We start from the raw sequence: 24634 nt of genomic DNA, 5'->3' as shown, positions 1-24634 counted from the left end.
CAAAGTTTATTTTTGCTATTAATTGAAATTAAATTAACCAAACCAAAACCGTCAATCTAACCGAATAAAATAAACCGATTGGTTAATAAAATAGACTAGCCAATGACTTTGGTTGAGGATAATAACTGAACTAACCGAATAATGCACAACACAGTGAAATGGATTATCCAATTACTTGGCTTTTGATGTATATTTGTCACAATAATAGTATAATAAATATTATATGAATAAAAAAATTACAAAAAAACAAGTATCATAATACGATGTGACGCTCCCGACGCATCACGCGAGCATCCTGTTAATTATATTAAGCAAACAATGACATTTATTTTAAAACGTAGTGACGAGTAAAAGAAGAACTCAATTATAAAAGAAAATAGGAGGGAAAACATGAGAAAAGAAAAGTAACTTGTCCTTTACTGTAACTACCAAGAGTAACAGTCTAATGTGTTGAATTTGGCCACCTATCCCTCTTCCTTACGGCTACATCTTTTACCCTTTTATGTTACCATTATTTTGAATCAACCACCCACAGAGTGCCTGAGCCATCACGCTTTTGCCATCTTTCTTTAAATCAAAACCCAAAAAGTTAAACAAACACACTTCCTTTTTCAATTTCCCCATACCCTGTATCTTTCAACAAAACATTTCACTTTTTTCTTTACAATTTTGAAATTCCTGAGGCCTTATTTACCTCAAGTTTTGAACTTTTGATCAATAATTACCATACCCAGAAAAAAGAAACAGAGTACAGAAAGTTATATATGGGTTGTGATCTTTAAGGTGAAAAGGGTAAAAAAGATCTGACAATTTGGGGTTTCAAGGTTGTGTGTGAAGATTCAGATGGAGAATTCAGGTGATCAAAGTGTGAAAACAGATGGGTTTGAATTTGAATCATTTGATAGCAGAACAAGAAGCTCAAATTCCACTTCTTCTAAAGAATCTTGTTCTTCCCCTGCTTCTCTTGGTTGGCCTATTAAACAGGCTCAGATGATGAGCAATTGTGGTGATGTTTCTGATGAGAAATTGAATTCAAATACTTGTTTTGATGGCGAGTTTAAATCCAAGAAAACAAGTGCAAAAGTTTCAGGTATGTTTGGATTTTTTTTATATTTTTATTTTTGAAAAAGTTCAAATTTATTAGGTGGGAAAGACTAAAGAGTGAATATTGTGAAGTTTACTTTGTTCAAATTTGTGTCTTTTTTTTAGTCATTTGAATTTGAATTGTGATGGGTGAAGTTAAGGATACTTTGATTACCTCCAAGATCAATGTGTTAGAAAAAAAGTTACAAACTTTATTACTTTATTGATTCCAATTGCTTTTTAAGTTTTAGTTTCCCTTCTTTAACCTATCTATATCCTGTTTTTTTTTTTATATTATTAATCTTGAGTAGAAATGGAGATGATGAAAGAAAGGTTCAGTAAATTACTGCTTGGTGAAGATATGTCTGGAAGTGGCAAAGGAGTTTGCACAGCTTTAGCCATTTCAAATGCCATTACAAATCTTTTTGGTAATTAATTACACTTGTGTGTTAATTATTATTATACATTTGATGTTATTTTATAAACATTTGGGTTTGTGTTATGATATTTGTGCAGCCACTGCATTTGGTCAGTTGTGGAGATTGGAACCCTTGCCTTGTGAGAAAAAACACATGTGGCAAAGAGAAATGGAATGCCTTCTTTGTGTTAGTGATCACATTGTCGAATTTAAACCGTCTTGGCAAACATTACCCGATGGAAGTAAACTCGAGGTAATTCATCAGTATTATATATACCCGTATGGCCATATAGAAAATTTGAGTTAACGTTCATGTTCGGTTAGCAATGTATATAATTGTGGCCACTCATGTTTCGAATCATTCTACGTTAGATCATGACATGCAGACCAAGATCAGATATCTTTGTTAACCTCCCTGCTCTTCGGAAACTAGACAACATGCTTCTGGTTAGTCCTTGTTGTTCATGCAAGTTTTTTTAAGATTACGCAAATTAGATTTTAATAATCCAAATTACGACTCATACGCGACCAATGGCGCATTGCTAGTATGAATAATTATCGGCTAACAGGTCATAGTTTGGATTATTAAAATCCAATTTGCCTTACCAGAGGCGTCTCTGAGAATTCACATACCCTGTTCGAGCTCGAAAAAATGTGTCATTCCGTAATGTTTTATAATTATTTATCAAATTAGTATTGGGCTCAATAAACCTAACGCCAAGTGGGCTAAATACTAAACCATAAAATATGATTTGTAAATGGGTCTACATTGGAATTGGTATGTGTTACTTTAAAAAAATAAATAATAATATATATATCGGATTTTTAAAAAAAATCACGCACCCTTCGAAATCACGGGCCTTGTGCAGAGGTCCTCCCCACACACCATCAAAGCCGCCACTGTGCCTTACGATTAATAAATATAACAATACTGAATATAAATATTTGATCTTTCACAGGGAATACTAGATAGTTTCACCAACACAGAGTTCTGGTACGTTGACAAGGGGATAACAACACCAGAACCCGATAGTCCAGCCTCTTTCCATAAACCGTTACAACGCCAACAAGACAAGTGGTGGCTACCCGTGCCTCGCGTCCCTGCTGGCGGTCTAGATGAAACAGCACGAAAGAAGTTAAACCGCAAGCGTGAATCCGCTAATCAGATTCTAAAAGCCGCAATGGCTATCAACAGTGTTTCGTTATCCGAAATGGAAGTCCCTGAATCATACCTAGAATCCCTTCCAAAGGTAATATAAAAAAAAGAAAATTAAAAATCTCATCATTTTACATTAATTCTCACATAGATTTTTTTTTTCTTTTTTTTTTCAAATATCTTTTATAGAATGGAAGAGCTTGTTTAGGGGATGTGATCTATCAGTACATAACCTCGGAGCAATTCTCATCAGAATGTTTGCTAGATTGCCTTGATCTTTCATCTGAACACGTCGCACTAGAAATCGCGAACCGTGTGGAAGCAGCGATCTACATGTGGCGTAGAAAACCCCCGCCAGCTAAAACATCATGGGATATGGTGAAAGATCTAATGGCAGATGCGCATAAACGCGATTTACTAGCTGACCGAGCCGAAGGCCTCTTGATTTGCTTAAAACACAGGTTTCCTTGTCTAACTCAAACCTCATTGGACACAACCAAGATTCAATGTAACAAGGTACATATTGTTAAGGTTAAAAAGCATACAATTTTTTTTTTTTTTTTTTTTTTTTTTTGTAATATGAAGTTATGAACCTTTTTTTATAATTTTTTTATTTCAGGATGTCGGAAAAGCGATCCTGGAGAGCTACTCGAGAGTGTTGGAGAGTTTAGCGTTCAACATAGTGTCGCGCATTGACGATTTACTATACGTAGACGACTTGTCTAAACAATCAGAAAGCCGAACATCAAGAGTGAGCACAAGTAGTCACAAGAGGGTCTCAGTCTCGGTGTCCACCACCTCGAGTTCACCTTTCAGATCTGGTTTTGGGACGCCAAAGTTTTCACCTGCGCCGCTAGTGAGTCCTAGCCCTGCAAAGGGAGACAGGACGCCGTTCTTGACCAGCAATGGAAACAGTAACAAGGGAACTAGCCGCGGTTGTGGGGTCAGGCGAGCTTTAACGAGTTATCTTGGTGGTGAAACAAGGGTGAAGAGTATAGAAGGTCCGGCTTCTAGAAGTAGTGTGGATGGTGCACCGAGCCAAAAGGAGAACCGAACCCCGGTTAGGTTGCAGAAACGGATCGCAGAGTTACAACTTGATTAAGGTTTCAAACAGAAACAGAAACAGAGTTTATGGGCTTTTACCGTTAATATTACCATTGATGTTATATTCGAATGATCCTGAAAGCTCATTGTATTCTGTCTTTTGTTACTTTGGGGCCTTTTACTTGTGTTTTCTTTGTATTGTTTCACTCGTTAAATCTTATAATTTGACATCTAAGTGATTGTAATTATGTCTGAACTTAAACCCTTTTAGATGTTTTTGTTGGGTATTTACCCAACTGATATCTTGCTTTGTGTTTTTTAGATGTGAAACTTTGTGTGAAAATGCACTCCACATGAACATAATAGGGACTTGCCATGTGTTTTTTTGTGCAAAAATAAATTCATATTTTAACATCTTTGCCCGGGACGAATAAAGAAATGAATGGTTGCCAGCGAGACGCACAACGAAATCAATGGTTGTGGCTGGGACGCACAAAGAAATCCATGGCCGCCAGCAGGACGTGCAAAGAGTACACATGTACACGTGTCACACAACTAAGGTGTACACCTATTGCACAAAGATTTTTTTCCATGATCGTTTTCGTACAAAGTGTATGCGAGTCAGTAGCTCAGGTGTCCACGTAGAGTGCGTTTTTGTTCAAAGATTGACACGCGCAATATGATTTCACCCTTAAAGTACATGTTCATTTTTTGGAATTTGGAAAATCAATTTCATTATGGGGTAGTTGAAAAGTAATATGTTTTTTTTAACGGCAAACTTACCCAACTAATAAACAACACAAACATTATTTAACCAATGGGCCTCGGGTACAAGCCCTTTGGTAGTGATATATTTTGAGAATTTCTTCTTTTCTTTTTTAATTTTTATAAATATAGTCGGTGGCGAAGCTTGAAAATTTCCATTGGGGGTCGAAAACGTATATACCTAAAAAATTCTATACGAGATATACATACATAACACTACTGAGCGAAAACTTCGGGGGTCGCCCCTAGCTTCGCCCTTGAATATAGTGGTTGTGTGTTAGGGCCCACCACCATTCTATCTGGTTGTGTTTGGATTTCTAGAAGCCCATAACCAAGCACCCAAACAAACGGGTCCTCCAATCGGGCCGTCCGGCCACTAAGCGTTCCAAACCGTCCGAACAATGGCATTGCAGGTGCTCTTTCGGTTAATGGGGTTGGTGAACCGACGTTCTGTAGAGAGAAAATGTCCACTATCATGCCTAGATGACACCTGGTCAGTAAAAAGCTGTAATGATTGTTCCAGCATAACGAACTCATTCATTTACTTCAATTTTAATAACATTAGTGGTGTAAGCTCTCGATAGTTCTTCCACCATCAAAGATAATGTAAACAACTTCCATAATCACAAACCAGTATAAAACCCAATGACCCTGCAAGTGTTTCCTGCATTCCATCAGCAAACAACATACAAAAAAATGGAAGCATCAATTAAAAACATATGCTTGTTGGGCTTTGTTGTGGTTCTTGTGATTGGTGGGTTGGGTGAAGTCAATGGAGCCGGTGAGTGTGGGAAAGCTGACCCTAATATGGAAGCGATCAAGCTGGCTCCTTGTGCATCGGCTGCACAAGATGAGAATGCATCGGTTTCTGGTGGCTGCTGTGCTGCAGTGAAGAAGTTGGGCCAGAACCCGAAATGCCTGTGTGCAGTCATGCTGTCTAATACTGCTAAAAGCTCTGGGGTGAAGCCTGAGATTGCGATGACCATTCCAAAACGGTGCAACATAGCCGACCGTCCTGTTGGTTATAAATGCGGAGGTTGGTTTAGTTTCATTTCATTTCATTGGTTTTATATATTATGTTACTCTGCTACAAAACTGTATATTACACGAGTTGAATAAATAAAATATTATATAATTAAACGATATTTTAAGATAGAGTAAACTTCCGTTTTGCTCCCTGTTGTTTGGTCACTTTAACAGTTTTGCCCCAAACCTTTAAAAATAGTCATTTTCCTCCAATAGTTTGCTATGGTTTTTCCATTTTGCTCCCCGCCTCTAACTCTATCCAAATTGTCTGTTTTTCCATTTTGCTCCCCGCAGATGGAAAAACGGGAGCAAAATGGAAAAACCATAGCAAACTATTGGAGGAAAATGACTATTTTTAAAAGTTTGGGACAAAACCGTTAAAGTGACCAAACCACAGGGAGCAAAACGGAAGTTTACTCTTTAAGATAAGATATGGTTTAAGTATTAACCTTTTTAACTTAAGTAATATATTACGAAGGATGAAATAAGAGAAGCGGGAAAAATAATTTTGGGTTTCATAATTGTGGCACGTGGTGGAAGTGTGCAACCAGTTACATATTTATTAGAGTGAATTGCAAATTTTGTCCTTTATCTTTATACCACTTTGCAGGCGGTGTCCTTTGTCTTTAAAATTGACGAGTTTTGTACTTTATGTTTTCAAATCTATACCTATTTATTAGGTATAGATTTCTTTATGGTGTTGATATATTTGTACGTTGTGCTTTGCAGCTTATACATTGCCTTAAAAGAATTGAAGACTACCAGTGAGTTTGAAGTGCATTTTGGCTTGTTCTTTTCTAGCTAAGGGAGTATTTAGTAAATAAATTACTGGTGGTTTATTTGTGTCATGAACAACTTCCATGTTGTTGTTTGGTTATGTGTGTTGATAAATTGTTGTTTCTCCTGTGTTGACTTTTATAAGGTCAACTTTTATGTAATTTAAAAAGGGAATGCAATTTGGTATTTGAATTAGAATTGCTTTAAGATGGTGGAATGAATCTGGTTCTTGATGGCAATATGTTGGAAGAATTGAAAGTTAGCTTTATAGAAGATACCATGCTCTTGCTAGTTCTTCTTATAATGGCACATATACGCGAGTGTTATATATTCTGGATATTGAATAACGAATTATCGAGTATGGAAGTGGACCAACGCGATAATGACAAGCGGGTCCATCTTGGATCCGGCCTCGGATGTCAATGACGCATGATAGTGTAGCATTATTAACTATCATGTTCGATTTTCTGGTTTTGATTAAGACATAATAACTAAGTTAATAAAGACTTTGGAAGTTGTTTATTACACTCGCTATACTTATGAGTGTTTATCATGGCATGTTGGGTTATATTGGGCCCCAAATATTTATCAATGGGTTGATATGGGCAGAAGGGAATATCCCACAAGTTAAATGGGCTAAAGAAAAAAATTTCAGTCTAATGATTAATGGAAATAATATGTTATTACTGATTCTGATTTCTACACAAATATGACAGTGAGTTCTAATTTATATTGTTTAATCTTCTCAATACTCTTATTCAAATAAATTTCTATATGATTAGCATTTTGTTATAAAACTACTATAATTGGTTAAGTTGAACAGTTTTACATAACTTTAATTTTGCTAGGCCTGCTAGCTTGGGGATTCATGAGTGAATGCCGTAAATTTTTGTGTTCCAGTTAATTTTTATGATTGAATGCCGTAAATTTTTGAATTTTTTTTATTTGATGAAAACCTGGCCATTTTCTAAAATGGTCGGTTTTGACCCGTACCCATTTTTATTAAAACCAGTTATGACTAAAATGACTATATTTTAAAATGGTCCGTTTTGACCGGAATCTAGTATGACCCGTCACATTCCCGTTTGCCTGGAGTAATTTTTGGGTATACTTGTTTTTTTTTTTTGTATTTTGAATTTTCCATAGAACCTAAACCAAACCAAAATTTCCATTTTTTTTCAAAGTTCATAAAGCAAACAAATCAAATCCTTTTTATGATGCTCAAATCAAATCTCTAGCTAACCCATGATTTGTAATTTGTTCTAACCATTTATTGCAAATATATATTGTATGATATATTAGTTGCTTATTGTTGTTATAAATTTCTGACTTGTACACATCTATTATCATCTAATCTAAAAGGAATGTCAACACACAAGAAATGCACCTAACAAAGTGCATATTATCTCGACAGTGATGTAAACAAATCCCGATTGGGTATGGCACGAGAGAGAAAAGGATGATCGGAGCATATTACATCATTATCGCATGCTCGACCTACTTTAAGAATAAATGGTTGGAATGCACCTAAAAACCACATCTTGTAATCTTCAAAAAGAATGATACAACATCATATAAAACCTTTGTGGCACATTATAAAGATGGCATATTACTAGTCAAAAACCAACTAAATTAGGTAAAGAAAAAGGGTTTACATACATATTTCATATATAGACCAGACCATTAAGAGAGTTGAAGACACATTAAACTACACTTGTTAAGGCTAGTCAAAGAAAAGCCTTCAGACATACCGACATCAGAACCTGAACATGACTTTAAAGAAAATTTAAAATTAAGCCCCTTGTAATGAAAATATGAGCTCCGGCAAAACTTAGGATCATTACCGTCTTGCCACTTCTAATTCTCCGTCCAGACTCGAAAAGACATTAGTAGTAGAGAGATCCTACAGAAACATGCATACAAAGATCTTTATTCAATTAGTAGGTCAAAAACTAATGTATTACATACCCCAGTTGAAAAAAAATATTAAATAGTTAGTAATGAAGATCTAGAAATTCTAAAATTATATTGCGGTAAGATGTGATTTAGATTATGTATAGGTGACTACTTTAATAACTTTTTTAAGTTAAGAACTAGAATATGCAGAGGTGAAATAAGAAAAAGCGGAAAAAAAAAAAAAAGAATTTTGGTCTCACGTAATTGTAACAAGTGCCGCAAATAGTTACTTATTTAGTAAGTGTAGATTTGTGATGAAGTTTGTTTTTTCTCTTTTGAACTACATTTTACTACACCTAAATACTATCTAACCTTGCACGCACTTGAATAATTGAACTCATCCATACCACTAGAAGTACAAATTTAGTATTTATTATTTTTTTTTAAATTTTTTTAAGGGATTAATATGTTAAAACAGAGACAATTACAGACTAATGGCAGGTAGACGAGCAACAAGTTGCGCCGCTACCCCCTTCTGAATAGCAAACCCTACCCTGCTAAACACAAAATTCTGCCCCTTAACTTAACATGCGTGGTGTTACTTGTTAAGGTTGATTAGTCCCATATTGCTTTGCATTTTTGTACCAAAAAGTACCACAAAATTGTTACCTTGCCACCAATTTCCCCTTGAAGCACTGGGATCATCATCACCTCCATGTTTCTTGAACTAACCACACACAAAGGCATAGTTAGTTATCTTTCTAATGTTAAACATTACAATTACACGAAAAGACGGAGATGCTCACGATACACTGAGGGCGATTTGTATGAGTATTTGATGAATAAACTTCTTGGCCACCATAATAAATGGATGAACTCAGATAGCATGGCTCTACTATTCCGTTTTGGTAAACCGGATTCCCATCTTTTTCACCGGTAGTTCTTTGTGTCTTGTAATCTATGACCAAAAGATTAGATATATAATCAAACTAGAGTACATTTTAAGGATGTTTTTTCATAAACATTACCAACCTTGTGTTGGAGGTTTGGTACCTCCAAATTCCGGTTTTTTGGACAATCCTGTGTTCTTAGAGTCTCTTCCTAGACCCTGAAATAGACAAACATAAGCAAATTAGTAATAATTGGTTTTCCGTTTTAAAATCAATAGAAAAACAGTTGGAAGAGGGAGGGGTACAGTGGAAGAGGGACCGAAAACAGAGCTGAAAAGGCCCGATGATGACGTGGAGGGTGCATCCTTGGGGCCGAAGAGTCTCTCAGTGAACGACAAAGAACCTCCATATTGTTGCTTCATGTGATCCATTATCAGTTGATTACGCGACTGTATGAGCCTGATTCCTGAAGTCTTATCTAAACGGATCTTGATTGATTAGTGATGAAGGAAAACTAGTTAGGAGAAGGGAAAAGGTGATGAGAGCAGAGCATAGAGTGAGAGATGGGGAAAATGAAAGATGGGTGGGGGTTATTTATAGAGGGCCAAAATTTTCAAGGTGGAATATTTTAACTGAAAAGTGATTAATAACCAAACCGAATCAAACCGAACCAGACTTGTACGTTAAAGTAAAGTGAAACCTTGAAAACTGAAACCTATGAGTTTCCAGTCACCAATAAACCGAACTTTCGGTTTGAACTAAAAACCGACCCAAATAGACACACGCAATATATTATATTGAAGACAACACTTGACCCATAAAAATGTGTCGTTTCCTCGGTGACTCGAACAGTTTATGATGGTTTATTATTTGATATACAAATATACGAAATGATAAAGAAAGAAAAAACAAGATAGAAAAGAAAAGTTGTTAAATATGGTTGGTCCCATTCCCATATATATTCTTATATTATGAATGGGGAAGGCTCATGAAGAAATTAATGTGAGAAGAAAACGAAAAAATGTTATAATGGTAAAATATTAAAGAGTTAATTACTGTTTTCGTCCTTGTGGTTTGTCAAAAATCACTATTTCAGTCCATTAGTTTAAAAATTGCGATTTCAGTCTCTGTGGTTTCACTTTCGTAACCATTTCAGTCCCTGTGGTTTCACTTTCGTAACTATTTCAATCCATTTATTCTGTAAGTACAGGGACTTAAATGGTTACGAGGTGGACTGAAATGGTTACGAAAGTGAAACCACAGGGACTGAAATCGCAATTTTTAAACTAATGGACTGAAATAGTGATTTTTGACAAACTACAGGGACGAAAACAATAATTAACTCAATATTAAATAGTTCATAATTTCTTCCATTAGTTATGTTATTTTTAATTAATAAAGCAAAAAACATTTTATTCTGCACATTTCAAAATTTATCTTACATGTATCTTACACTTACCAAAATTTACCCTACGCATATCTAAATTTACCATACACATTTAAGAATTTATCCTACACACATGGTTGCAAAAGTCGCTAGGCGCTCCCTAGTCGGATTCGGGAGTACTCGGGAAGTACTCGGCTTAGGCGGAGATTACTCGGGGAGTAATTGGCCTGGGAGACCAGTACTCGTGCCTCGGCAGCCTACCTTGTAGCGAGTACTCGGGGAGTACTCGGAGCCTAGGCGGGACTTTTACAATCATGCCTACACATATACTAAAATTTATCCTACACATGTCAAAAATTGTCCTTCACCCTAAATTATTTTATCTTGAAAAAATATATTTAAAGTAAGCTACAAGTTTAATTAGTTAGCTAATTAATTACAATTAGAAATTTACCTATATGCCCTTATTAATAACATTAAATACACATATTAAATGAAGTAAAATGGAGCATTTATATTAGTTTAAAACTTATTTTTTTTATTCTTACAAAATTTTTATTCTCATTTGAACTCTCAACTATTATGAATAATATTATATAAAAACTAGTATTTAAGATTTGCGCTTTGTGGTGAGACTGTTAATATTATTAAGTTCATATCATGGCTTATTTTTTGGTTTTATTTTTCTATTGCTATATCGAGTTCTCATACCATTCTCAGAGCTGGCCCTAAGCACGAGCAGGGTGGGCGATGAATCATGGCCAAAAAGCTTAGAGGCCCAATTTTTATATATATATAACATCTATATTTACTTTTAATTTGGCCCAATCTATTTTAATACTTGGAGTTACAACCATTTTAAAAGGCCCAAATATTAAACTCAAACTAAATAACTAATAGTAAAATGACCCACTCAGTATTTACTACCCCACTTTTGTTTTATTAATTATATAATAGTTATCCTCATATTATGAGTTTTTACATTTTATTTATGTGATTGATGAGTTTATATTATAGGGTAGGGTCTGGTCTTTTATATCGCCGAGGGCCCAACTTTTTTTTTTGGGTAACATTCTTGGGAACGAACCTAACTATACCAATGCCGTAATAAATCGAATTGATACCCAGCGCAAGGCACGAGGGTATTAACTAGTTTATGTGAAATCAGATAATCTGATATATTCTTATAGAATTGTTAAAACTTAAGAATATAATTTTATTGCACTTTAGATCTTGTTATTATACCGTTTTATTTTTATACTAATGGGTTTTATATACGATAATATATGAATGGCCCAAGAAGTAGTGAATTACCCACCGAACATTTAAGAACATGATCTTGACCTACAAATAGAAATGACGTCGTTTGTCTCAGACCAACTTGGGCTGATTCGGATAATTCATGAACGCCACCAAATAAACGGTTAATCTCGTTCATATGTGTTTTAAAGGTTGGAATATTCATTGAGTAAATCATATTAGCTTGTTTTCCAAAAGTCCAAATGATGCCCATTATCATGCTCTTAACGTTTGGAATATTCATTGAGTTAATCATATTAGCTTGTTTTCCAAAAGTCCAAATGGATGCCCATTATGATGCTCAAATAATTATTGAGATATCTCTAAGCAACACCCTTAGAGACATATTTTAATTTTGTATTTTCCAAAATGTTCATAGTAGATCTTTCGTTAAGAAACATATTGTTTGTATACATCTAATGTTACATTCAAAATTGAAAAAAAATACATTGTTGGTTCTTGTGGTTTCTGTCAAAATTCAATGTCAGACACCAATAGTTTTTTGTTGCAAAATCAGATATTAACGTTCTAGTTTGTCACAATGTTGAGTACTAAGGCTAAACCTTGTCACAAAGATGAGTACTAAAGCGAAACCTTTTTAACTTTTTTGTTAAGTCTTACTAAAATGACTAAAATGCCCTTTAATAATTAAAGCTTTTAGTCATTTTGTAAAACTTAGAAACCGCAGGGACTATAAGTGTTAAATAACCAAACTTGTTAAATCAAACAAAAAAAACATCTTTCTGGGGGTCTTCTCTGGCAAATTCGCCGGATTCCGACCATATCGGATCCGTAAAAATTGTCCGTTTAACTTGTTTTTCGTTAATGTTTATTTCCATTATAATCAAAACTAACAACGTTTGTGTCACGTATAAACTGCAAATTATGCTTATCCGCTACCCGTTTAACTCCGAAATTCCCATCATCCTCTCGATTCGTTATATCCTCAATTCGAGTATAAATATATGCCTTTTGACCCGATGCGACTTCATTCCCACACAATTTCACAGCCAATTTCGTATCTACAACTGATCGGAGCCGCGTCGGCACGCCGGAACTTCGGCGATGCAATTCTTATACATAACATCGCAAATCGGTACGAATATTACATGCTATTTGTTCGTTTTATCATACAAAACCAAAGCCCCGTATTTATTTCGTCTTACAAAACTGTTATATTTCTAGATTAGAAATTTGTTTTAGTTATTTTATAAATCCTAACTTGGTTTATTACATAGATTAAGTTAAAAAGTTTATTTTACTAACATATTATTTATAAACTCAAAGTTTATAAATAATAAATTTCAAATCCATTTAATTTTATAAAAAATATGAATAAAACAGAAAACATTACTTTAAATTATTTTAGTCAAATATAATTAATTTAAAAATAGACCCTCTAGTTATTAAATGGCATTTTAGTCATTTTAGTAAGACTTAACAAAAAAATGTTAACAAGGTTTGGCCTTAGTACTCAACATTGTGACAATGTTTTGCCTTAATACTCAATATTGTGACAAATTAGAACGTTAATACCTGATTTTGCAACAAAAAAATATTAGTACCCGACTGAAATTTGACAGAAACCACAAGAACTAACGGTGTAATTTTTTCTTCAAAGTTCGTACCCATATTGTAAAATCTAATGTGGCTAAATACGCATTACTTGCTAGTGTCGAGCTTATCTTAAATTAGATGTTAGAGAAAGATTTTGAAGACCAGAAAGTTTAAAATAGATGACTAGTGTATCTTATTCTTAGTGGGTCTTCTTCATAACCAGTCTAATCATTATAGAATGCTGTTGAGATATTATATGGACAAAGAATATAGTCTTGTGGTCATGGGCATATCATTTGTCAATTCATATGGCACTTTCAAGGTAATTGGTACCCGAAAAACATCGAAACATGTTTACTCAAATATCCCTAAGTGATAATGACACTTTGAATATGCCTTTGTCATGGACCATTGATTTTGTGTTTAAGGGGGTTCACGGTATCAAATGTTTGGCTTTGAAAGTCTATGGTGAATTTAATCCGTCTTACAAGTTACTTTTATGATACGTGGTATATAGTTTCTTTACAAGAAACATACCAATATTTAATAGTGTTTTCATAACTCTTGTAACCTATAATTCATTTGCATATATCTTGATATCTAAAGTATAACTTTATTGATACCGAACATTATAAGACTTCACTTCTAAAATAAATGTATAAAGCTACAAGTACTTTAACACGTACTTATTATAATGTAGATGAAAAAATACTTTATAAACTTTGTATCATCATCAACAATATAAAATGCCATAATCCAAAGAAAAGAAGATAATTCATGATAATGTTTTAAATTAAGTTTGGAAAAAAAGTTTAGACGGGAAATATAAAAGTTTATCATGTTAAGTGGATATTGGGAAACCATATCTTTTGAAAGTAAACATGTCCTAATGGGGCAACGAAGTGACAAAAAGTTGGAGTCGTTCGTAGATGTGTAATATGTTTAATGAACAAGTTTAAGGACCTTTTATATATATATCAACATAGCTTGGGTCCATAAAAGAATTATTTTAATGCTCCGAAATGATTTTGTTCTTGTGAATCTTTCACCCCTTTTATAAAGAGAAAAGAAAACTATTTGGCCCATCAATTTCCATAAATGTAAATAAGGGCACAATGCATTTGTTTAATTTTGCAAGTCCCAGTCACATAAATTAGGAGTATTTCATGTGATACATTGGCGACTTAATTACTCTTGTCCCCATTTACAGACCATTAACTCATCATGTCACGTCAGGTTTCAAAATCAATTTTAGGGTTGTATTATTGGCACACCTTGGGAAATTAAATCGACGCGAACGAAGAAGCAATATTTTGGACATTTGTTGGTCTTCAAACATCTAGGAAACATTATTTGAGAATACCCCTAAATTTAACGAAGCTGTATTATCATCTTTCAACCTCATTTTCCCTAAATTTATCGATTCTGTTTTTCACGGGGATGTAATGCAATGATTCCTCTCAATTGAATAGACAGACACTTGCTTCATATGACTCACTTGAATCGTCTCGGATGTAATACTAGTACGTTTAGCATCCGTGTCTGCTTGAATTACAGAAAGCAAAGGATAACGAAGATGAACATTGTATTTATCACGAAAGTACTGATCAACGCACAATATGTGTTTCAAATCAAGGGTCTCATCATTACAACCACTTGTTTGAAAATGATCAGGAGAGTTGAAAAAACTGTAATTGGAATTGATCTTGGAACAACATACTCTTGTTACCATATGACACATGATAAAACGCTTCTCTAGACAATCTGGGATTATGTTCTGCAAATCGGGAACCACATATTTGCTTCAAGATTTACGTCTGATGTCCAAGTTTGATCACATTTAACTTCATCTGTGGCAGTCCAATGTTAGAATACGTCAAAATAGGCAAAAATACGTCAAAATACGCGACTAGTGATATTTCCACACGTGTTTACATATAACACGACACTATACAATACAAGTGGATTTCAAGCATAACTGTACATAATCATAGAATACGATAATCGCACGCAACCGAACGTCATCGAAACGACGTATGTTGAAGGTATACATCATAAAATGACAAAATATGCGAGATTTTGTCAAAAACAACACGTATACGCGTCGAACCGAGGAAAAGACGATAAAACTAAATTTCAAATTAAGCCATATACGATCTTATAGGCCTATGTTGTATCGTATATTGGCTTAATACACATCGTATAGGCCTATACGATGCGTATTAAACTTTGAATTTTCTCAAAAATACCCCTGAATTTATTAAAAAAACAGGGGTGTTTCAATAATTTCGTCGATTAATACGCATCGTATAGGCCTATACGATGTGTATTAAACTATGAATTTCTCAACAGAATGTGTCACTTTAATTTGTTCAGTACTTCATGTGTTGTAGTTTGGAAAGATGACCGAATAGAGATCTGAATAAGTTTCTAGAATTGGAGAACCGTTGTTACCAACAAATGTTTCCTAGATGTTTGAAGACCAACAAATGTCCAAAGTAATGCAATGATTCCTCTCACTTGAATCGTATCGGAAGTACTGAACAATCGAGATAACAGCTCAGGTTTCATCACTTGAATCGTCTCGAAAGTAGTGAACAACCGAGATAACAGCCCCGGTTTCATCACTTGAATCGTCTCGGAAGTACTGAAAAACCGAGATTACAGCTCCGATATCAAATCAAGGGTCCCATCATTACAACCACTTGTTTTCAACGGAGATGTAATGCAATGTTTCCTCTCAATTAAATAGACAGACACTTGCTTCATAGGACTCACTTGAATCGTCTCAGAAGTACTGAACAACTGAGATAACAGCTCCGGTTTCATCAGCTGCATCGTTTACCATGGAATGCCTCCTTATTTCTGTAAATCGCAGAAACAAGCATGCCTTGAACGAGTCTAGAACACTCGTAACCATCTTTGAAACCAGACGGAATCTATGAAGAAACTATCTTCATTGATTCATTAAAATTAACAAACGATTGCGTCTTTCAAACTCAACGGAGGTAGCATCGTTTTCCTTCTCCGTCTTTCAAACTCAACGGAGATAGAGACTTTGAAGAGACAATCTAGAGGGTCAAAACGCACAAAAATGGCCCGTCGAGTGGGCATCAGGAAAGAAGCATATAAAGAACCTTCAAAAGTTAGAGAATATACAGAATTCAAAAGTTAAACATATTTTATTAGCTATCATACCTCGTTAAATAGCAAGATAAGAAGGATGAGATATCGACAGTTAGCTCGAAGAAGTTTCTCTCGATCATTCAACACGTATGATCCAGAGGTCGGTCTCGGGTGGGCATAAGATCCGTGGGCCCTATTGTAAGATCTGTGATTCCATGGAAAATGTGATTAAGGTAAGCGTGCCGTAAAGTTGCACCTGTTAACAATGTCCTGTTAATTAGTTTCTCTAGATCATTCAACACGCGTGATCCAGAGGTCATTCTCAGATGGGCATAAGATCCGTGGGCCCTATTGTCAGCTCTGTGACTCCATGGAAAATGTGATTAAGGTAAGCGTGTCGTAAAGTTGCATCTATTAACAATGTCTTGTTAATTGTTTCAGATGACATGCTTGGTAACAAAGAGGAACACTTTCTTCTTTTGTTCTTCAATCTTTGTTAGTTGTTAATGTTTTATTTTTCTACTTTTAGAAATGTTTGACCACCTCACGACTGTAATAAAACGGAACATAATCCCAGATTGTCTAGAGAAGCACTTTTATCATGTGTCATATGTTGGACGGAAAGACCGCATAGTTTGTTTTTTATAATTTTACAGACGATTTAGAGAAACAGAGAATGCGTTACGAGATTCTTCGAGAATTAGAAAAGGAGAAAATACGGAATGACAAGGGTGCTGGTCTTTTCTCCCACTGTGCAAACTTGAAGAATATCACCATAACACATTGTATACTGGTGGGCTTGAAGATCCGTGGGCCCTATTGTCGGATCTTTGACTCCATGGAATATGTGATTAGGGTAAGCGTGCCGTAAAGTTGCATCTGATTTTTAAAACATTCCCACTGACATAATATTTTACAAATTGAGAACCACATATTCGTGTGTAAAAGCTCGGAAAGATGACCGGATAGAGATCCGAATATCCCCTTGGTAGTTGTTACCATATGACACATGATAAAAGCGTTTATTTAGACACTCTGGGATTATGTTTCGCAAATTGGGAACCACATATTCGTGTGTAAAAGCTCGGAAAGATGACCGAATAGAGATCTGAATATCCCCTTTGTAGTTGTTACCACATGACACATTATAAAAGCGTTTCTTTAGACAATCTGGGATTATGTTTCGTTTTAACACGCCGCTTAAATCTTAGTTATGTTTCATTGCATTATGACAATACTGACAGGGGTGCTGGTCTTTTCTCCCACTGTGCAAACTTGAAAAATCTCACCATAACACATTGTAAACTGGTGGCTTGAATGGTTTTAATATATTTCATCGTGGACTATCTAGTCTAATACTTGAAAACGGATATGATCATGTCAAGATCTTTAACTATCAAATCATCGACCAACTGCTCGAAATTCCTTTTGTTTCTCGGGTTTGCATTCGACACAACACACCAAAAAATAAACTTAAAAAAATTAGTGCCTTGATACGCATCGTATAGGCCTATACGATGCGTATCAAGCCCACCGCCAGGCATAACATGCACCTGTCAGTCTGCCATGTCTTTTACTTTATTTGAATACGCATCATATCGCCCTATACGATGCGTATTGAATTGAAAAAGTGTACGGATAAACAGGTGGGTGTGCCATTAGAAAACCCCTTTTAAAAAAGGGTTAACTTTGTACAATAGTAACCAAGTTTTAAGAGTGTTCTAATTAGGTCACTCATAATTCTTTTTGTTCCAATTAGGTCATTCAAGTTTTATTTGATGTTTCAATCCTAGATATTTTACCTAAATAGAAGGTTATTCATCCTACATGGCATTTAATTAAGTTTTTTAATTAAAAATTCTGTTGACATGGCACATAAATGCCAAATGGATTAGAAAAAAAAAATGAGAAATAGGTTTAAAATTTTTTAAAAAAATTGTGGAAAAGTTAACAAAATTTGATTTTTTTTAATTGTAGAAAAGTTAAAAAAATGCGAAAAAATAAAAAAAAATGTGATTTACCCTATTTTTAATAAATAAATTAATAAAACCTCCTAAATCATTTCGTTTAAATTACTAAAAATTATGAAAGTTTTATTAAAAAATTAAAATGGGCCAAGAATTCAATTGCTTTTTACCAAACCCTTCATACTACTAATAATACTGATTCATGGAACATCACTTTAGAAATAAGGATATGGTGGGCATAGTACCTAATTGTTTGTTTTACGATTTGTAATATTTGATCGTTTTGGTTTTTGGGTTTTGATTTATTATATTTATTTTATTTGATTCCATGTTATCATTTAAAAAAAAGGTTAATTAAATGCCATATACGACTATGACCTGCTATTCAGGTGAAATATCTAGCATTAGAACACCAAAATAAAGTATAATGATTTATTAGAACAATAAATTTTATTAGTGACTTAATTGGAACACTCATAAAACTTCAAAACTATTTTGTGACATATTCCCTTTAAAATAACCATCATTTCTCTTCTAGTGGGACAACCTGTCTTTGTTTACAAACCACCACCTCATTATCTTCTTTTCCCTTAATTTACTTATTTTATAATAAATTATTTTTTATATTTTATGTATATTAATAATAAAAAAGCACATAAGATTAAAAAACCAAGAAATTAATAGAAAAACACACCTTAAAATAAAGTTTTGAAAAAAATACAACATTTAAAAAAAATAATTCATGATAACAACGTTTTTATCTTTAATAGAAGTACATTACTATATAAAAAATAAAACAAATACATGTTGTGAATTGAGGTTTTTTTTTTAATTATGGGTGTTATAGTCTTTTCTATGGTGTTTTTTAACTTGTAGTTTAACAACGCCATAAACCTACAGTTCTAAAATACCATAAGCCTGTTGTTCAGTCTAAAAAAAAGCCATAAAAACACTATAAAAACACCCATGAAAAATGTAGTTTAAAAACACCATAAAACCATGGTTGCAGAAATCGGCCTAGGCGGCCGATTAATCGGCGCCTAGGCGCTAGGCGGTCATCTACTGCCTAATTTTGAGCTAGGCGGTCAATTAATCGGTCATGGTCAAAAATCGGTCAAAATCGGTCTTAGGCGGTCAAAATCGGTCCTAGGCGGTCAAAAATCGGATTAATCGGACAATATTAGTCGGTCAAAATCGATAAAAATCGGTCCTAGTCGGTTCTAGGCGGTCCTAGGCGGTCAAAATTGGTCAAAATCAGTCAAAATCGAACCATACTATCTGAAACTTGAAGTGTTTATGTGAATTTTGAAGTATTATTTTTATATTATTGGGTATATATGTATAATTTTGAAAAAATACATATACAAATCCCATTCCGATTAATCCCGATTAATCCTGATTAATCCCTAGGCTGTACCTCACCGCCCGACTAGCGCCTAACGCCTTCTACAACATTGATAAAACCCCAATTCTAAAACATCACAAACCTCCTGTTTAAAAATGTCATGAGTAAACTGTCAAAATGGTCACCGGGGTTTGGTCATTTTTGACACTTTAGTCCAAAACTCAAACCTTTTGAATCTGGGTCCCCGTGGTTTCAAATTTGTTCTCATTTTCATCCAGAAGCAAAATTTGGTCTGATTTTTCAGTTAACATTTAGTTTTTTTTTTTTGTCTTTTTCTCCCCTTTTTAATTAAAGACAAAATGGTCAGATTTTTTTTAATTTGTTATAATAAAATGTTAAAAGATCATTTTGCCCTTCATTAAAAGTGATGAAAAAGACATAAAAGCCGGATGTTAACTAAAAATCTGACCAGATTTGGATTTTGGATGAAAATGACAACAAAATTGAAATCACAGGGACCCAGATTCAAAAGATTTTAGTTTTGGATTAATATAGCAAAAATGACCAAACCTCAGGAACCATTTTGGTAGTTTACTCAAATGTCATAAACTTGTAGTTCTAAAACATTGTAAATCCGCAGTTCTAAAACATCATAAAAACACCAAAGAATTGCAGAGTTTCAACAAACGCCATAAAATTGTACTGCTTAAAAAAAAGGTCATAAAAACCCAACATAAACACAAAATAGAATCGTAATGTTACGAAACAACACTATAAACCCACCACAGACTTGTGCCGTTAAAAAAAGCCAAAACACACCATAGAGTTGCGTAGTTTCAAAAAACACCATAAAACACAATAGAATTGCACAATTTAAAGTATGCCACAAAATCGTTATGTACCAAAATATTACACTAAAAAACAATTGCACAATTTAAAAATCATAAAACCCCGCTTTCACGACGAAGAATTTACACCAAAAATATCATAGAAATGCACGATTTGGAAAAACACCATAAAAGCCACTTTTTAAAAACTGGTTTACGTCGTTTTTTTCGTCAAATATATTGTTTAGTATACTCGTTTGAAAGATAAAAAACACTCGATTTTTTCACATCTCTAGAATAATGGTACAAAGACGATCGTAAAAAAATTTGAAGTGTTGTTCTTCGGCCTCTTACAGCTGCTGATCAGCTTTTTATAGCATTTACTATTGCTTTAAATGCATTTTTGGAAAAGTTTGATTTTTTTAGGATTTTGGATAAAATTTTTTTTTTAGAAAACTTTCGTAATGTCGAGTTCTTTAAGTTCTCACAACTCGTATATATATAGAGGCCGGTTAACATACAATATTTCCTAACGTACGAGCGTACGTTGTGAAATTACGCACGTTACAATACACAAAACCCTAATAACGCATGTTGAAAAATCATAATTACGCATGTTATACTTATGTAATGAAGCATGTTATAATTATGTAAAAACCATAACATGCGTGATTATGGTTTTTAAATATGCATAATTAGGGTTTTAAAAATATTGTATCTACACATTCATAACATGCTCGTACGGAATATATGCTTTATGAAAATATTCCCATGTATTATACACGCGTTAAAGTAGTACACCACTTACATATAAATTTTGAATCGTATTATAATTCAATAGTGCCTAAATCTAAATATTAATAATTCAGTGTAAATTGTAAGATTAAATATATTTATTTTATATTTAATCTAGTAGCCATTATAATCATTTACATTATATGGATCAAAATATATAACAATCCTATTAAATAATTAGTTGGTAATTGTGTGATGGGCCTAATTACCCTTATTAACTAATTAGGGTTTCCTCCTGGGTGCTTATATAAGGAGAATTATATGGAGGTTAAGGGGTTACTCAGTTACACAATCAGACATCCCATTAGCCATAACATCATAATGCTCGACCTCCTCTCCTACAACCGATACCCTTTTCGGTTTTCTTAGTCACCATCATTAGATTGCACCCTAAGGAGGAACCAGACCAAACTGACAACTATGTCAAACACTATTGCTGCATCTACATCTGGATTCTCTGCTGGCCTGTACTGATGCAATCAAAGGTATGTTTTCATGTTTTCCTTCATGTATAAACAGAACTGAACCAACATAAATCACCTCACAAGTGCCTAATATAATATTAATATTAATAATTCAGTGTAAATCACCTCACATTTTGTATGTAAATATAGCTAAAAATTTATAGCTGTAATATCATGAAAAGGAAATTAGCATTAATTAATCAGTGTAAATCACCTCACAAGTGCCTAATATAATATCTATATATATTTAAAAATTTAGTGATATCAACTTTTTTACAATGTTCATTATGAGCCTCTTTAAATATATTTGTGTCTTTCAAGTTGTAATTGCCCATCCTTGATCAATAATTCCTTTTCCGATGCATATAAAAATACCTTCAATTGTCTTCTCATATTAGTCTAAACTTTTCATCTTTTTTGCAAAATGAGAAATTTCAGTTTTGCAATTTTATTCATTACTACCATAACATGCATTGTTCTTCCACATTTTCATGGAAGATTAGCCATGGCTACATGCACCCAAGATGGATTAGAGCGTTGGGGTTATGTTCAAGTCAGACCCGGTAAGATTAAAAAATTTATTTATTTATTTTTTAAGAAACTAAAGGCTACCCACTTTTAAAGATTGGAATTTTTTAAGAAACTGGGCACACATGTTCTGGTGGCAATATAAAAGTCCGTACAGAGTTCATGAACCAAAAAAGCCATGGCCAATATCTATATATACTTATACTTAAAAATTTAGTTATATCAACTTTTTTACAACCTTCATTATGAGTCTCTTAAATACATTTGTGTCTTTCAAGTTGTAATTGCTTATTAACAAGGGGCCAGAAATAAACAAAATTTGACCCGTTTCTAATTCTCCCCTTCCTGTTTCTCACACCCTAAAATGTAACCCCTAACTTCTCGGTTTCACTCTAATAAAAGTAAGCGACTTATCATTTTCCCATAACAATCATCATTTAATTTTGTGTTAATTAATGTTGTCCATTCCAAAAGACCATCTAAATGGCTTTAAAAATCTTTGTCAAAATTTAAAAAATAACCGTTTTTTATGGTTTATTTTTAAATTTTATTAAAGCTGGCCAACCCACGCGGGCTAGCCACGCCCCGCCATACCGACCTAACACGTCACTCACCAGCGGGGGGCTCGAAGTCCACGTGTCAACCCATGCCCCAAACCCCCGCCCCACCATACCCCACAGTTTAAGATATAAGAGCCACATATACACTTCGCAGGTGAATTTATTTTCTTTTGATTATCATAGGTTGATTTTAATTCATATTTTATCTCAAATTGAGTATATCCAAATAAATAACTTACAAATGGGCCAAGTTGGAGTTGACCAAAAGTGGAGTTGCTTTGTGTCCCACTTCTATTAGTTTTTTTGCACGTTTGGGTCTTACAACATGAGAAAGTAGTAAGGACAAAATGGTCAAAATCATTTTTTTGTTATTGTATGACTAGAAGCAACCCCCCCTGATTTTTGTACGAACATAACCTTTATGATACACTAATATTTTTATTTAAAAAAATGCATCATAATGTTTAATAGTTGCAAAATTTTTAAGTAAAAAGGAATAACATGAGAGAATGCGTCTACATAAAGATTATATTATCATATATATCATCTTGTGAATTTTTCATAACCATCTAAGCATCTTAAGTATCATGATAGAGGGGCTTCACTTAGGTTACACCATCTTACTATCATATGAATCATTGATAAACATTTACTCAAATAGCACATAGATTTATATTATGCCTTTTGACTTATCCATAATATCTAATAACAATAATAACAATAATAATACTCTTAATAATTATAACATAAAAGACAATCATAATAATTGTATATGTCACCTAATTTACTATGTGTTCTTAACCATATTTTAAAAATACTCAATAGTTAATGTTACTTAGTGATATATTGTTATACATGTTCCTTACAGTATGTATGGTTTCTAATTTAACATGACATTAAATTATATTCTAACCACACATCAATTAAAGGACATTAATTCCAGACCCTAACTCTATATTTACCTTCATAAATACAACTTTAATGATGTTTTTAATTCTACTTTATTATATTAATGTGGCTATAATTGTTATGTCCCTTTGTATGCAAACCCCTAACTTCTCGGTTTCACTCTAATAAAAGTAAGTGACTTATCATTTTCCCATAACAATCATCATTTAATTTTGTGTTAATTAATGTTGTCCATTCCAAAAGACCATCTAAATGGCTTTATAAATCTTTGTCCATATTGCAGTACCCGCCTTCTCTCCAACAACCTATAACCGCTCTGTCTACACGTGTGGCCATGGCAAGGAACGATTCTGTTGCTGGGTATTCAGAAAAATGGGCCACACTAGAAGCCATCTTGACCCACGGTAGAAGAAACAAGCATCACATGGTATGCCCTACAAACTAGATTGTATATATAGAATATTCATTTTAGATTATGTATATTTATCGAAATCGAAGAGTAAAGGACAATATATCTCTATCTCTACACATAATATTAGGGAGGACGCATGACACGATTCCAGCCTCCGTAATTTGTTATCTCGACCGTCTCTTTTATAAAATTATAATGTTAAAGAAATATATACTTTTAAATTTAATATTAACTTAACTATATATGCTAAATATTTAATTATGGATAATTATAATATGATTACCCAAATGAGTTTATATATTTTTTTTTATTTTTATCTTAAATTAATTAATTTAATTGTGTTAAAAGGATACTTGAAGGATTATTTACAAAGGTAACCCAATAACCAAAAACGCGTTTAGTG

At 33.7% G+C, this 24634-nt stretch overlaps 3 protein-coding genes across 3 annotated transcripts; 2 read left to right on the top strand and 1 right to left on the bottom strand.

The window, feature by feature from the left end:
* The first annotated feature begins 510 nt into the window (after positions 1–510).
* Positions 511–3955, top strand: LOC110904776 (rop guanine nucleotide exchange factor 7). Its single transcript, XM_022150634.2, has 7 exons — positions 511–1090; positions 1395–1511; positions 1600–1754; positions 1874–1948; positions 2461–2751; positions 2847–3173; positions 3277–3955. Exons 1-7 carry the CDS (start codon positions 844–846, stop codon positions 3757–3759), a joined length of 1695 nt encoding a protein of 564 aa, XP_022006326.1. The 5' UTR covers positions 511–843; the 3' UTR covers positions 3760–3955.
* A 1069-nt stretch (positions 3956–5024) lies between these two features.
* On the top strand, positions 5025–6490 carry LOC110904777 (putative lipid-transfer protein DIR1). Its single transcript, XM_022150635.2, has 2 exons — positions 5025–5502; positions 6222–6490. The coding sequence occupies exons 1-2, from the start codon at positions 5112–5114 to the stop codon at positions 6236–6238; spliced, it is 408 nt and encodes a 135-aa protein (XP_022006327.1). The 5' UTR covers positions 5025–5111; the 3' UTR covers positions 6239–6490.
* Positions 6491–7878: 1388 nt separating this feature from the next.
* LOC110904775 lies at positions 7879–9901 on the bottom strand. The gene is made up of 5 exons (XM_022150633.2): positions 9361–9901; positions 9198–9273; positions 8972–9123; positions 8835–8892; positions 7879–8172 (listed from the first exon to the last, which is right to left on the bottom strand). Exons 1-5 carry the CDS (start codon positions 9484–9486, stop codon positions 8156–8158), a joined length of 429 nt encoding a protein of 142 aa, XP_022006325.1. The 5' UTR covers positions 9487–9901; the 3' UTR covers positions 7879–8155.
* Between the last annotated feature and the right edge of the window lie 14733 nt (positions 9902–24634).

The sequence above is a fragment of the Helianthus annuus genome, chromosome 14 (assembly GCF_002127325.2).
Source record: "Helianthus annuus cultivar XRQ/B chromosome 14, HanXRQr2.0-SUNRISE, whole genome shotgun sequence".
NCBI classification, from domain to species: domain Eukaryota; kingdom Viridiplantae; phylum Streptophyta; class Magnoliopsida; order Asterales; family Asteraceae; genus Helianthus; species Helianthus annuus.
Note: the sequence above shows the minus strand (reverse complement) of the source record. Positions and strands in the feature narration are given on the sequence as shown.

Excerpts from the sequence above, each read along its gene's own strand:
- LOC110904776 (XM_022150634.2), top strand. The coding sequence starts at position 844 with ATGGAGAATTCAGGTGATCAAAGTGTGAAAACAGATGGGTTTGAATTT. Across the intron at positions 2,752-2,846 it reads ACCTAGAATCCCTTCCAAAG|AATGGAAGAGCTTGTTTAGG; the intron begins GTAATATAAAAA and ends TATCTTTTATAG. Across the intron at positions 3,174-3,276 it reads CCAAGATTCAATGTAACAAG|GATGTCGGAAAAGCGATCCT; the intron begins GTACATATTGTT and ends TTTTTATTTCAG.
- LOC110904777 (XM_022150635.2), top strand. The coding sequence starts at position 5,112 with ATGACCCTGCAAGTGTTTCCTGCATTCCATCAGCAAACAACATACAAA.
- LOC110904775 (XM_022150633.2), bottom strand. The coding sequence starts at position 9,486 with ATGGATCACATGAAGCAACAATATGGAGGTTCTTTGTCGTTCACTGAG. Across the intron at positions 9,274-9,360 it reads TTTTCGGTCCCTCTTCCACT|GGTCTAGGAAGAGACTCTAA; the intron begins GTACCCCTCCCT and ends TGTCTATTTCAG. Across the intron at positions 9,124-9,197 it reads TACCAAACCTCCAACACAAG|ATTACAAGACACAAAGAACT; the intron begins GTTGGTAATGTT and ends TTTTGGTCATAG.